Source organism: Palaemon carinicauda, chromosome 40 (genome assembly GCF_036898095.1).
Source record: "Palaemon carinicauda isolate YSFRI2023 chromosome 40, ASM3689809v2, whole genome shotgun sequence".
NCBI classification, from domain to species: domain Eukaryota; kingdom Metazoa; phylum Arthropoda; class Malacostraca; order Decapoda; family Palaemonidae; genus Palaemon; species Palaemon carinicauda.
In genome coordinates, this window is record NC_090764.1 from 63018539 (window position 1) to 63033095 (window position 14557).

The 14557-nt window shown below is 46.1% G+C and overlaps 1 protein-coding gene across 2 annotated transcripts in view; it reads left to right on the forward strand.

The window, feature by feature from the left end:
• LOC137631816 (chromobox protein homolog 7-like) overlaps positions 1-14557 on the forward strand; it is a 156490-nt gene that overhangs the window by 33893 nt on the left and 108040 nt on the right. For both annotated transcript variants that reach the window (XM_068363814.1, XM_068363813.1), the window contains exon 3: positions 1104-1169. In XM_068363814.1, coding sequence (XP_068219915.1) covers positions 1104-1169 — 66 coding nt within the window. The remainder of the gene's footprint in view (positions 1-1103; positions 1170-14557) is intronic.

Sequence of the window (14557 nt, forward strand, 5' to 3'; positions counted from 1 at the left end):
TCTTTTATATATAAATCTAGAAAAATAAAAAAAGAGAAAGAAATTAAATTGAATAGTGTGCCCAATTGTACCCTCAAGCAAGAGAACTCAACCCCAAGGCAGTGGAAGACCATGGTACAGAGGCTATGGCACTACCCAAGACTAGAGCGCATGGGTTTGATTTTGGAGTGTCCTTCTCCTAGAAGAGCTGCTTACCATAGCTAAATAATCTCTTCTATCCTTACCAAGTGGAATGTAGCAACTGAACAATTACAGTACATTAGTTAACCCCTTGAGCAAAGAAGAAGAATTGTTTTGTAATCTCAGTGTTGTCAGGTGTATGAGGACAGAGGAGAATATGTAAAGAATAGGCCGGACTATTCAGTGTGTGTGTATGTATAGGGAAAATGAGCAGTAATCAGAGAGAAGAATCCAATGTAGTACTGTCTGGCCAGTCAAAGGACCCAATAACTGTCTAGGGGTAATATTTCAAGAGGATGTGGTAAATAAAAGGACTTTGATATATCCTAGGTCATGATTGTTTGTGTGTAGACAGCCTGCACTATTTATGATATCCTGCAATTGGTTTTATCTAGTAATGCTTCCCCTCGAATGCATCCGACTAGTAATGGTGTACTATTCATGACTGACTCGAATATTATTTTATTTAAAAATTTGTTGTCAATGTACAGGTTTGGTTGCCAGCCATCAATCTTTCATTCCAATTTCCCAGGCTTCCTCATAGAGGCAGATAGTCACTAAATCATTTTTATATGAAGTTTAGCTCCCTGTATTCTTCAACCTCTGGGTCTTTTTTCATATCTTTCAGGCCTTAGTTTCCTGTCTCTTGTACAATGTTCTTCCAACATTCCTTTTGCCTTCATAATGTTATACGAGTACACAAATATAAAAAGTGACGATGAAATGTTTTTAGGTCTTAAGTAAAGGATAATACATAGAAAAAAGGTATGTAACAGTTGTTTGTATGCTTAAATGAAGAAAGATTCAACTGAAAGGGATGGGTAAGTTATTATTTTAGTATAGAGGAAGGATTATTGGATCCTATACCAGACTGGGCAGATGTAACGTTTTGAATGTATCTAATCTTGTCTGATGTTTTACAGGCACAACACTTGGGAGCCAATCGAAAACATCTTGGATGTTCGTTTATTAGAGGCATTTGAGGAGAGGTAAGTGATTTTGAACAGTTGGTTAAGTTTATGTACATAAAGATAAAGGTAGTCTGATGTTTTTTTTACTCAATAAAAGTTATTTTGTGAAATTTACTGAGGCACATTGCCTAGCATTCATAGAGCTCTTCTCATAAATTGGTTTTAAATAAGTGTTGTATGTGGAACTAGAATTGTTCCGTTACTAGAATACAGACCAATGCTATTTAATAGGGATATTACTTTCGATGAAGCTGAAAGGACAAGCCATTAAACTACCCATCCCGTTAGTTAGCCGGGTTGGTTGGGGAGTTAGCTTGTTACCCCTCCCACTGACACACCTGTGATTGAGCTCACTTTGCTTTAGGCTCGGATGAGGATTGTTTGTCACCACTCTTCCTCCTCGCTCACTTTTTTGACTGCCATTAATCTTTGACTTTTTAACTATATATATATATATATATATATATATATATATATATATATATATATATATATATGTATGTATGTATGTATGTATGTATGTATGTATATATATATATATATATATATATATATATATATATATATATATATATATATATATATATATATACATACATGTATATATTTGTATATAAATATATATATATATATATATATATATATATATATATATATATACATACATGTATATATTTGTATATAAATAAATATATGTATATATATATAAATAAATATATGTGTATATATATATATATATATATATATATATATATATATATAGGTATATATATATATATATATATATATATATATATATATGTATATATAGGTATATATATATATATATATATATATATATATATATATATATATATATATATATATAAAACAGATTTTGAGCAAAGCGAAAAATCTATTTTTGGGTGATAGGGCCATGTTGTCCTGATGGAAGGTTCCTTTAGGCAGCTTTCTAAGGGGTATTTGGCTACAGTAATACTCTCAGAAAATTATCCATAGGTTTCCAGAATTCTAACTCCTGGCGCGAGTATCCTTAATATAACTTTTAAGGATGTTGCATAATATCGGGGGACGTATTTCTTGATACGACACATGGCAGTCTTCACCCCGAATAGACTTTACGCTTTGAGGGGGAAGAGTGGCGAAATTGAAGGGTAGCCGTTATCAAGGTTGCCCGGTGGATCCCCTCCCAGTACTACTACGGCTTACCTATTCCTTGTTGCATTTAAGCACGGATAGCCGCAGATAGAGTAGTTTCGGTTGGGGACTTTCGTTACATAGTTGTATACTCCTTTTTTGAAAGAAGGGAGGGTCCATTAGGACGATATGGCCCTATCACCCAAAAATAGGTTGTTCGTTCAGAGGTTATACTCTCAAGTATGTTATTTTAGGAAAAATTAAAATGCTTTGGATCGTTTATTCGTATTCATCAGGGCGAATAAGACGCAGATACATTTATATGAATTCTATTTGTATAGACAAATATAAAAATGCAAAAGCAAAATGTGTCATAAATAGAATCCTTGTGACATATCAACATCTTTGGGTATATATATTTTTAACCTGTAAGGGAAGAAATACATATATTATAGATCATCCATAGGTGCCACTCACTAGTGGGAAATTATCTGATTGATTTCACTTAGATGTTGGATATGTTCCAACACTGTGTACAAATGTTCACACGGCACTGGTGTTATTGGTTAGATTCTACATCTATATAGAACAGTCTGAAATTCACCATAGTGATTTTCATTAAAAGGTATTACACTCAAAGATGCTAATACCTGTTCACCCAGTCCACTGTTAAGTCCCAGAACAGTCCACTGTTCATCGCAGTACTAGACGACAGGTTTTATAACGCTACCTGCCGCCACCGCAAAGTGTTTTATTTCGTGCACGTGCTTCGCATAGTGTTTATAGAAAACCCTAGAAGATTTCCACCCCGTATATGAGCGGAGTCTATCAAAGTCCATATGTTGAAAGAAGTTCAACGAGGAAGCAACTTTCCTAGGATCGTGACCTGCGGGTGTACTGTCAGTGTCCGCTTTGCGAATAAAGTAGGTGAGTTTCGCCCTCAGTTGACGTAGGGATAAGTTTGATCCTGAGGTTTCGCCTAGGAAGAGCTGTCCCTCCTTGAAGTCTGAAGTTCTTCGAAGATAGACCTTAAGTCACTCTACTGGACATAGCGAGACATCTTCCTTCAGAGGGCAGATTCTCCAAGGACCCCATCTTTTGGTGGGCAGCTCGTTTTTGGCGAGAAAGGTAGTATCGGGAAAAAGATTCAGTTCTCCCTCTTCTGTGAACTGAATATGGCCCTCGTTTCTAGATAGGGCCACTATTTCACTAACTTTAGCCCCTGAGGCTATAGCGAACAAGAATATCACTTTCTGTGTGAGATCCTTTAGGGTATAATCTATGTTGTTCAAGTTTGAAGCATAGTGCAAGACTTTGTCCAAGGACCATGATATGGGCTTTGGAGGGGTTGCTGGTTTGAGTCTAGCGCATGCTTTCGGAATCTTATCGAAGATTTCGTTGACAGATCCACTTGGAAGGCGTAAAGAAGAGGTCTAGTCAAAGCTGACTTACACGTAGTTATTGTGGTGGAAGCCAGGCCTTGTTCTTGAAGGTAGATGAAGAAGGAAAGGCAAAGTCTATCGAAATTTTTGCCGGTCTGTTTGCTTTGACAAAAGAGACCCACTTCTTCCAAGACGATTCATATTGTCTTCTGGTTGACTTTGACTTGTATCCTCCTATAAAGTCGATGTTGTCTTTTGAGATCCCGAACCTTTTCTTGGCTGCTAAGGCGAGAAAATCTTGAGATGTAGATTTTGGGTTCTCAATGATGAAGCGTAGACAGTCGACTTCTGAACCAGTTGGGATAGAACTGGATTCGGTAGAGGAAACAGCTTCAGCTTCAGTTCTATCACTAGAGGGAACCAATTTCTCCTGGGCCATTTGGGGGCCACTACTGCTGCTGTTCCCCTGAAGGATCTGAGCTTGTTGAGGACCTTCAACAGGAGATTTGTTGGTGGGAACAGATAGACATGATTTCATCTGTTCTAATCGAGGGACATAGCGTCCGTCGCTTCTGCCCGAGGGTCCTCGTATGGGGCCACATATCGAGGTAGTTTCTTGTTGTTGATCGTTGCGAAGAGGTCGATCTGCAGTTTCGGGACTTTCCAAGATGGAGGAGAATGAGTTTGCGTCCAGGGACCATTCTGTCTCTATCGGTTTTCGCCTGGATAGAGCGTCCGCCATCACATTGCAGGACCCTTGCAGGTGAACTGCTCACAGGTGCCATCTTTTCTTCCTTGCAAAGCGAAAGACGGCTAACATCACGTGATTGATGTAAGGCGATCTCGAGCCTTGTCAGTTCAGACATTTCACTATTACTTCGCTGTTGAAGACCAGCCTGATGTGGGCTGAACTGTGAGGGGATAGTTTCTTCAACGTTAGGAAGACTGCCATGGCTTCCAGAATGTTGTTGTGAAAGGTCTTGAACTGGTGCAACCAGTTCCCTTGCACTTTCCTTTGATGGGAATGGCCGCCTCATCCTTGCGGTGAGGCATCTGTGTGGATGATCACCGAAGCTTGAGGTGGTTGTAAGGGAACTGTCCTTGTCAGGCTCTTGACCTTTGACCACGGCCTTAAAAGCGATTGCAGTAAGGTCGGTGTCAATATCTGTTGATCTCTTCGAGCGTTTGATGCATATCTTCTCCTGACTCGTGACGCATCCTTTAGGTGTGCTTTTAGCACTGGGTCTGTCACAGCTGCGAACTGGAGAGAGCCCAGTACTCTCTCCTGTTGGCGTCTTGAAATCTTGTTGGATTTCAGTAGTCTCCTGACAGAACCTGCAATCTCTCTCCTATTCTTTGGTGGAAGGGAGAGGCGGTGTGACTGCAAGTTCCAATGGATTCCTAACCATTGAAACTTGAGCTGGAGAGAGGCGAGACTTCTTGTAGTTGAACTGAATCACCTTCGTGGCTGCCTGCAGACAAGCTGTCTTGGATGCTGCCCACACCAACCAGTCGTCCAGGTATGCTGCTACCTGAATGCCTTCTAAGCGTAGCTGTTGGACGACTGTGTCCGCAAGTTTTGTGAATATCCTTGGGGCTATGTTTAGTCCAAAGGGCATGGCTGTGAAGACATAATTTGTCTTCTGTAGTTTGAATGCTAGGTAGGAGGAGAGGGGGCGGCTGACTGGTAGGTGCCAATAAGCATCTGCCACGTCTATTGAGACTGTGTACGCCCCTTTTGGTAACAGGGTCCTTATGTGTTGTGGGGTTAGCATCCGGAACTTGTTGTTCTCGATGAACTTGTTGAGTTGGGACAAGTATAGAATGACTCTGGGTTTGTCTGAGTCTTTCTTGTGAACACAAAACAGCCTTCCCTGGAATTTGATGGACTTTGTTTTCCTTATTACCTTTTTGTTTAAGAGTTCTAAGGTATATTCTTCCAATAAAGGGGTGGAGTGTTGGAAGAATTGAGGAAGAGCAGGTGGAGTTTTGTTCCATTTCCACCCGAGTCCATACTTAATTAGGCTGTAGGCCCAAGGATCGAAGGTCCAACAATCCCGAAAGTGGAAGTGTCTTCCTCCTACCTGGAGCATCTCATTATTGAGATGATCCAGAGGGTTTGTTCCCCTGACCACGTCCTCCTCTACCCCTTGAGGGGTTTCTTGAGGAGCCTCTTCTAGAGCCTCTGCCTTTAGGGCGAAAGGTAGTGGTGTGCCTCTTAAAGCCTTGATTAAAAACTGGTGACTGAGCTACCAGCTGCTGGGGCACCATTTGGAAGGTGGTTTGCAGCTGGGTAACCATTTGGGTCACTGTGGTCATGGCAACAGTAGGATGTTGTGCAGGTCTGTGAGACATGCGTGGCTTCTTTGTCTTCCTGTTCTTGGGTTGGGGACCAGCGTCAGAGGATGATTTCCTTTTGGAAGATAAGACCCACTTCTGGAGAAGGTTCCTATTCTCCGTGGTGGCTTTAGCAATTACCTCCCGGACTACTTGTTTTGGGAAGAGGTCCTTGCCCCAGATGCATGAAGTGATCAACTTCTTGGGCTCGTGTTTGACTGTTGCATTGGCAAACACATGCTCTCTACAGGCCCTCCTGGCCTTTACAAAAGCATACATGTCCTTCACAAGGGTAGCCCTGTGCATCTTGGCTAGGACCATGTTCTTATCTGGGGTGTTTGAAAGGCCTGCACACATCTCCATACTGTTCTGGAGAGACAAAGAGGCGGCTAGTCTCTCTTTTGTCTTCTGTTTTCTGTTCCCTTCTCAGATGTTCCTACAACTTTGGAAGGTCTCGTTGAACTGTTGTCCTGCTATCTCTGGATCCAGTTCCGAGATTGAGAAGGTTAGATGAACCTCGTTCCATTCCTTCTCGCAGGTAGGCAAGGCTAGAGACAATGGTTTGCATTCCTCTAGCACAGGGCATGGTTTGCCCGCATCAAATGCTTTTAGCACACAGTTGAGAGCTTTGGCCAAAAAGGGAAAAGCTCTGGAGGAAGGAGCAAGGAAGGTAGGGTGCCTCTTGCTCAAAGCTGAAACCTTCGAGTTGGTGTAGCCGGCTTTCTTTAGGTTACTCGTCAAGAGAGCCTTTGCCTTGTCATGTTCAAAGATCATGACCTCCTTAGGTTCCATCTCCTCCCGAGATGCTGGTTCATTCTGAGTAAGCCGAAATGTTAGGCCAGAATTGGAGATCTTCGAGGGGTTTGGCCCCCATCTTCTCAGAAATGTATAGCTTCCCATTCATCATGGGCATATACTCCGCATACCTCCAGGGGTTGGTTTCGGAGCACTGAGGTAAGTCGGAGATTTTGATAGGCTTGTGAGAGCTTCTGAAAACGCCCAAGCGTTTTGCTTCTCTGACTTCCCTCCTCATCTCTTATTGTTCCTTGCGGAAGTTTCCATCATCTGTTGCAGCTGTACCATGAGCGCCTCGCCCTTGGTTAATAGAGGGTCCGAATGAGGAGTTGGGGCTGAAGAGGTTGACGGCACAGGTTGATATGCTGTCACAGAAAACTGAGGGTCTTCCGTTATTGTTGATACGGATCCTTCTTCCTCCTCGGGTGGCTGGGCCACCTCTTCAGGATTTTCTTGTAGAAGATCCTTTTCGGTGTCTTGAGGACACCTCTGACATCTGTTCTTGATGGATGTCCATGCCTTCAAGAGCCTTGTTGATGTCGGCCTCTATCGTCAGCTGAATGAAGGGAGGCTTGACCTGTGCCTGAAGCACAACTGCGTCGGATTGGGCCTTAGGGAACAGAAGGCTTCTCTTAGCTTCGTTTGGCAGGTAAAGTCCCGGAGAGTTCTTCTGGAACCCTCTTACCCACTTCTGAAGCGTTTCCCTCGCAGTATCTCTCGACTCCGTCGTCTCAGGATCACCAAAACCGTCAGTCATCAAGGCCTAGCATACGGTACAACCCTTCGGATATCAGTACCTCAGGGTTTCAGTTGCGATGGAGCCGGGGGCATGAGACCTGCACATCTTGTGGCCACAAAAGTCCCTACTTTTGTGGTTGCAGAACAGGACTGCACACTTCACCTTAGCCTCCTCCTGTAAGGAAAGAAAGAGTGAAATGATTATGGGGTAATTTATCTCACTGATAAATTTTCACAAGCATTAAAATAGTATACATTACTATTATTAATATAGCTTAGGATAGTAAGCTAGAAATTAAATAGGAAAGACACATATCTGTGTTTCCCGTCCAGGCAATTGCTGTGACCTCCCCCAATATTAATATTTTTAATTTCCTTATCAGGGAAAATACAGAGTGGAATAACTCTTGTACGTAGAGCTGGAGTCAGTGTATACCAACATTAACTCCACCAATTGTGGAATATTAATACTGAAGGGTAATTATTGATGTTCCGATGATCTAGGATACATCAGAATGTTGAAGGAATACTTCACCTCAACATTTTCTAAACGGTCTCAACAATGGACTGTGAAAGGATACACAGAGTATGTTGGAAATTCATACTACTGTATCATTATGTAGTGTAGTTTTCTAACTGCTGTATTGTTATACTGCAGGAATACTGGCTACTGTATTGTGATATACTGTAGTTTTGCCGGTATGCTAACGGGTTAGGCTAGTACCTGACGGCACTAGCCGACAGAGAGAGAGAAAGAATGAAGTACAGTCCCATATCCCAAGGCTCTTTGGCAAGATGTATTCCAACAACGGTGAGGAAACATTGACGTGTACTCATTCCCACCATTCTTTCTGATGAGAAGAGTACTCAACAAGACTAGAACATTAGTCAATCTTTCAAGGACCCTCATAGCTCTGCTATGGTATCACTCCGAATGGTGCCCGGACCGTTTGCTGCTTCTGACTGAGCCCCTAAGAGAACTTTCTCCACGACACAATCTTTTTAGACAACCACATGTCAACTTTTCCACAAGGCAGTAGCCTCGCTACGCTTTCACGCCTGGAGTGGTTTGCGGACTGTGGCCAGAGGTAGCACCCTAACTGCCTTGTGTTCGAATGCCGACCACAACCCAACATTCACTACACAAAAAATATACAACTGTGGAATACCGAAAAATCTAGGTAACAGTTCAACAGAATGGAGCACTGAGCACCACCTCTTGATTTATACTGGGCAAGGGGACCCAGGTAGAATCTTTCTTTCTTCCTAAATTCCCTTTCCTTGGGCTAGCTGGATTAACACGTAAGATGTCTGTTGATTCATTTCTGGGAAATTAGCAGAATTTATACAGCTATATATTCTTTAGGTAAGATGGTTTCAAACTTTGGTAAAGAAATGTCCGAACATTAGGTGAAAGGGAAAGAATTTTTCTTCAATCTGACAGCAAGACAGTGTGGGAGGAAAATATTATGATAAATAACTTATTAGAAATATTAAAAAACAGTGGCTGAGAAAGGGAGCACATTGGTATAAGGAACTGGAATGAAATGCTGTTTGTTCTGTAACTGAAATACAAATCACGCCATTTAATATGGGTATTACTTTCGGCGTAGCTGAAATGACGAGCCATTAGAATTTTAATGAGGGTTTACTACCCCATCGTTAGTTAGCAGGGGGTAGGGAGGGGTAGCTTGCTACCCCTCACACACACCTGTGAGAGCCCACTTTGCTTTTGGCTCGGGTAATGACCGGACGTGTCCGTTCCTACCCTCGCCTATATTGACAGCCATTAATCTTTTGCTTTTTCTTCTTGACAGAGTGTTTGGAAGTTGGCCTCTATTTTGTGGAAGTGTCCCGGATTACCTGAGTGTGTAGGGAGTGGTCTACCTCCCAGTGGGAGAGGTTTACCCTGCGACGGAAGAAGACCGAAAGGGATATTTCTCCTTCAAGGGTTCCCTTGAAGAGAGAAAATCTCAAGGGCTCTTCTTCCGTAACCCAAACCACCTCCGAAGCTCCCATTCGATCGGTCTCTCCCGAGAGGCCGTCGAGTGGTAGCGTAGGCCGCAGTTCTGTTAACCGATCTCGGGGTTTGGGAGAGGGAGTTGCCTCCCATAGCAAGGCAGCTCCTCCTCCCCTGGGGGAGGATTTTAATTTTGATAATAATGTGTCTAACAATGATTTATTACAGCTTTGGGCTTCCTTGGGGCTTCAGGGCTCGCCCTCCAAGGAAGCCCTGTTTGACATGATCAGGTTGGGAGCAGCTGTCAAACAGTCACCGGCGGTAGCAGAGGTTGATCCTTTGTCTATCGTCGACGTTGTTGTGGCAGAGGCTGCTGACGAGTTAGGTCAAACCCCTGCTGCGGTTGTTGAAATAGCGGAAGGCTTAGTTCCCCCCTCCGAACATCCTTCGAGGGAGGAGCTAAGTCCAACGGTCTCTCCTGCAGGTGTTTCTCCCCCTCGGGGGAGTGCACTAACAGAGAATCCTCTTCGGAGGACTGCCGATGGTCTGCCTGCTGCCAGAGGTCGTATCAGACGTAAAGCTTGCCTTCCTTCACCCCACAATGGTGTTAGGAGGCGCCTCTTCGGGTCTTCATCTTCGCAGTCCCCCGCAGAGGATCCTCCACACCGTGCTCTGACCGTTCCTGCTGCATCCCTGGACTTCTCCGCAGATTGTTCGTGATCTCCTTCTCCTGCCAGACCTGCTGACCTGCTGTCACCGTTCCTGGCCGCTGATGTGCTGTGGGCGCCCACGCATCCCGTTATTAAACGGGCACCGGTCCCTTGGGGGAAAAAGGGGCTTTCTCACAATGTGAGTAAGTCCCTTAAAGCATGTCGCACACTGAGCCGGAACGGAACCGCCCCTTAAGCCACCGAAGCCTCAGAACAGAACAGAAACGACGTCCAGCGCACACTGAGCCAGAAGCCACAGAACGGAACCAACGCAGAATTTTAAATAAACAAAGGAAGTTTTCCTTAATCATAACTGAGTTTTTACTTAATTAATGTTACAATGATTAGATATTCTGTATATCAATCTTTTATTGAATCCATAAGCCAGATGGTTTATATGTTTTCAAAAAAGAAATAATAATAATAACAATAACAATAATAATAATGATTATAATAATAATAATAATTAATAATCACTCCAAAATTCTTTGTATTAAATCATAAGGTCACATCATTGTTATTAAAGTACATTCGTCAAATTTCTGACGTCAGCAAAAAAATAAAAAAATAAAAAATAATAATAATGATAATAAACAATAACAATAAATAATAATCACTCCTAAAATCTTTGTATTAAATCATATGTTTACATCATTGTTATTAAAATACATTCGTCAAATTTCTGACATTAGAAAAATATTGGTTGCTATTACACTAACCTCCGAATTCTTCAGCAACCCTCTCTCAAACCACCGCTGCAGTCGTTCTGCGCATGCGTAGCCTGTCAGACGCCACCGACGCTTCAGAAAAAATATCTTTCAAAGAATACTGTGTCGGTTCCGTTATGTTCTGGCGCGTCAGTTCCGTTCTGTTCTGGCCCAATATGCGCAGCCAGGTAAGAATGCATGCTTTCGATTTCTATCGGACGTTTCAGTTCTGATCGGGCGGTTCCGTTCGGGCTCAGTGTGCGGCAAGCTTAAGCGCCAGGTATCTCCTGCGCGCAAGCGCTCTCCTGCTGCACTCAAGAGTTCTCCTGTTCCTGAGACAACGCACCAGCGATCACCTGCGCGCCATCGATCTCATGTTCGCCAGCAATCTTCACCTCGCCAGCGCACATCTGCGCGCCCTCATCCTGCTGCGCACCACGCGCACCCACGATCTCCTGCTCGCCAGCGCTCTTCTCCTGCGCGCCAGCGTTCGCCTGCGCCCCAGCGTTCTCCTGCGCGCCCATGATCTTCGGATCTGGGCTCAGGAGGGAGGATTCTTTCTTCTCCTTCTCGCCAGTGATCTCCTGTGCTACACCTAACACCAACGCGCCATCGGACCCCGCCTGCTCGCCAGCCTTCTCCTACGTGCCGACGCGCACAGTCTCCATCGCGCGCACCTGCGCGTTTTCTGCCCGCCCACGCGCTAAGGGTATTTCCCCTACGCATGCGCGGCCAACGCTTTCACCTTCTAGAGGTCGTCAGGACCCTGCGCGTGAGCAATCGCCACCGCGCGCGCGCGAACGCTTATTCAACCTACTGCACACACTCCAGAACGCGCCCCTACGCGCCACCGATTGCCTGCGCGCCCACGCGCTCCATCCTGCGCACCATCACTCGCCAACGCGCCCTCTCGCCTGCGCGCCATCGCTCGCCCACGCGCGCCATCGCTCGCCCGCGCGCGCCCTCGCCATCATCCCCCCGCGCCCGTGCGCTCGAACAAGGCAAGACCTTATCGCGCGAGCGCCAGCACGAAACCCAGCGGGATTCACAGTGCCAGCTTACGCGCGAAGCGACAGGAACACGTGCAACCAGGTCTTCATCATCGCGTTCCCCCCCCCCCCCGCAAGCGCAGAGCAGCGCACATGCCTGAAGCGGAGAGAACTCCGGATAGGTCCAGGATCCAACCATCATCTCTTTCTTAATTTCAGGCAGACCCTGTTGTAGTATCTACTCCTAAGGATCGCCCGGTCCCTTTCCCTCCAGAGGGAGTCACTGACAGTACTACTGTCAGTAAGCAGCCATTGTTTGGTTCCATTGTCAGAGCTGTCATGCAGGCTTTTAAACCTGCCTTCTCTGAAATTGGCCTTAAATCAATGGCAGCTTCGACCCCCCGGAAGAGAAAGCGAGGAGTAGACATCGTGGTGACTTCTCCTAGGGCCAAGCTGGCTTCTCGGAAGTCCTTGAGTTAGGCTCCCCCCCCAGACCTTCTCTCCCTCCCCTGTGGACGAAGATTTCCCGTCCTCAGGGGATTCCACTGAGGTGAGGCCTTCTCCCATCGCACCAATGGGAGAAACCCCACCCCGGGTAGGTGCGGAGAAGAGCCCCCCGCCATCGCTGCTAGAGTCCTGTATCCCTCCCAGGAGGGAATCGAAGGACTCAAAGACCATCCCGAAGTCGTCCTCAAGGATTCGTCCAGAGCCAACCAAACCCACAGAGAACGTCCACGAGTGCCCCCAAGAAGAGCCTTTGGGGACAGGAGACCTTGCTGCTAGTCCTTCAGGAGGGAAGCCACAGGAGTCAGAACATGCTTTCTGGCAGGTTCTAACCCTGATTGGGGAATTTCAACGGGTTCCCGGATCCTGAGATTCCCCCTCGAGAGGGCAAGGACGCGGTCCTGGACCGAGTCTTTGACACCCAGAAACCTTCTAAGGCCAGTGCGGCTTTGCCCTGGTCCAAAGGCGTGAAGAGTGCCAGGGACAAGGTTGAGGACCAGGTCTCCGAGCTCGCTTCCTCCAGACGTTCCAGTGCCGGCAACAAACTCTTCCCGCCTCCTCGAGTCCATCAGAGGAGGTACTTCGAGATCATGGGGGAGTCTTGCTTAGCTCTTCCCTTGCACCACTCGGTGGAAGAGCTTACCAGGGGAGTCCCTCTAAAGAGGCTCTCCAGCCGGCAAGTGTCCTTCTCGGCGGCGGAGATCCTTAGTTAGGAGAAGGTCGCGAAGTGTGCCATGCAGGCTACTTCGTGGCTAGACGTCTGGCTAGGGTCTCTCGGCATCCTGATATGTTCCGAGGATCTGTCCAAGGAAAGTACCAGGAAGGCCTTGGAGACCTTCCTACTTTCGGGCACGCGCACCTTCGGGTTTCTGGCCCATCAAGTCTCTAACTTATGGGCCAATTCCATTCTGAAACGACGTGATGCCGTGGCCGAGAGGTTCCACACGAAGGTCCCCAGTGTCGAGGTCAGTAGGCTCAGACATTCTTCCCTCTTGGGGAAGAATCTGTTTGAGCCGAAAGACGTGGAGCAAGCAGCTGAGAGGTGGAGGAAGTCCAACCAGGACTCTCCCCTACATAGGGCTCTTACATCTAAGCCCTATAAACCTCCAGCACCCCAACAACCTCGCCCGTCTAATACGACGAAACCGGCAGTAGCAGCAAAGGCAACGGTGTCGAAGCCCTTTCCTTTCAAAGACAAGAAAGGCAAGAAGTGTTCCAGGTGAGGGAAAAATCCTAGAGGGAGTGGCCGAGGCTGCAAACGCTAGGATGCCTACAAAGTTGCGCAATCAGGTGGCAGCAACTCGGGGCCGATTCCTGGACAATTTCCGTAATCAGTCAGGGATATCGTGTCCCGTTCACATCTCTTCCTCCCCTGACAGTGGTTCCTGTGTCGTTGAGCTCCTTTGCCATGGGATCAGCAAGGGGCCAAGCCCTACGGGCAGAAGTCGAGACCATGTTGAAGAAGGACGCTCTAAGTTATGAACTTAGATGCCCTCAGTCGGAAGTGAGACCTCCTTAAGAGGCCTCCCTTCGAACCATTACGCCAGGCTTCTGATCGCCACCTGACTTGGAAGACAGTGTTCCTACTTGCTCTGGCTTCGGCCAAGCGAGTCTGTGAACTTCTTGGTCTCTCGTATAACATCGCCCATTCAAGGGGATGGCGGGAGGTAACGTTCAAATTCGTCCCTGAGTTTGTTGCCAAGACTCAGAATCCAGGAGTGTCGGACCCTCGGTTCGACTCTTTCCGGATCTCGAGTCTCTGTTCTGTAACAGATGACCCAGACCATCTCCTACTATGCCCAGTAAGGAGTCTGAGGTGCAAGCACTGTTTGTTAGCACCGAGAGGACAAAGAGAAGGGTCACTAAGAATACCATCTCAGCCTGGATTCGCAGGGTTATCCATCATTCCCTTAATCCCACCCCTTCTCCGTCACTTCGCCCTAGAGCACATGATGTCAGGGGCATAGCTACGTCCCTGGCCTTCAAGAAGAACTACTCAGTGACGCAGGTTTTACAAGCAGGGGTACAGAAGCGTCAGACGACCTTCACAGCCCACTCACTACCTGCAAGATGTGTGACCCACAGGAGGCTCGATACGTTCTCTATCGGCCCTGTGGTGGCTGCACAACATCTGGTTTAAACCTCAG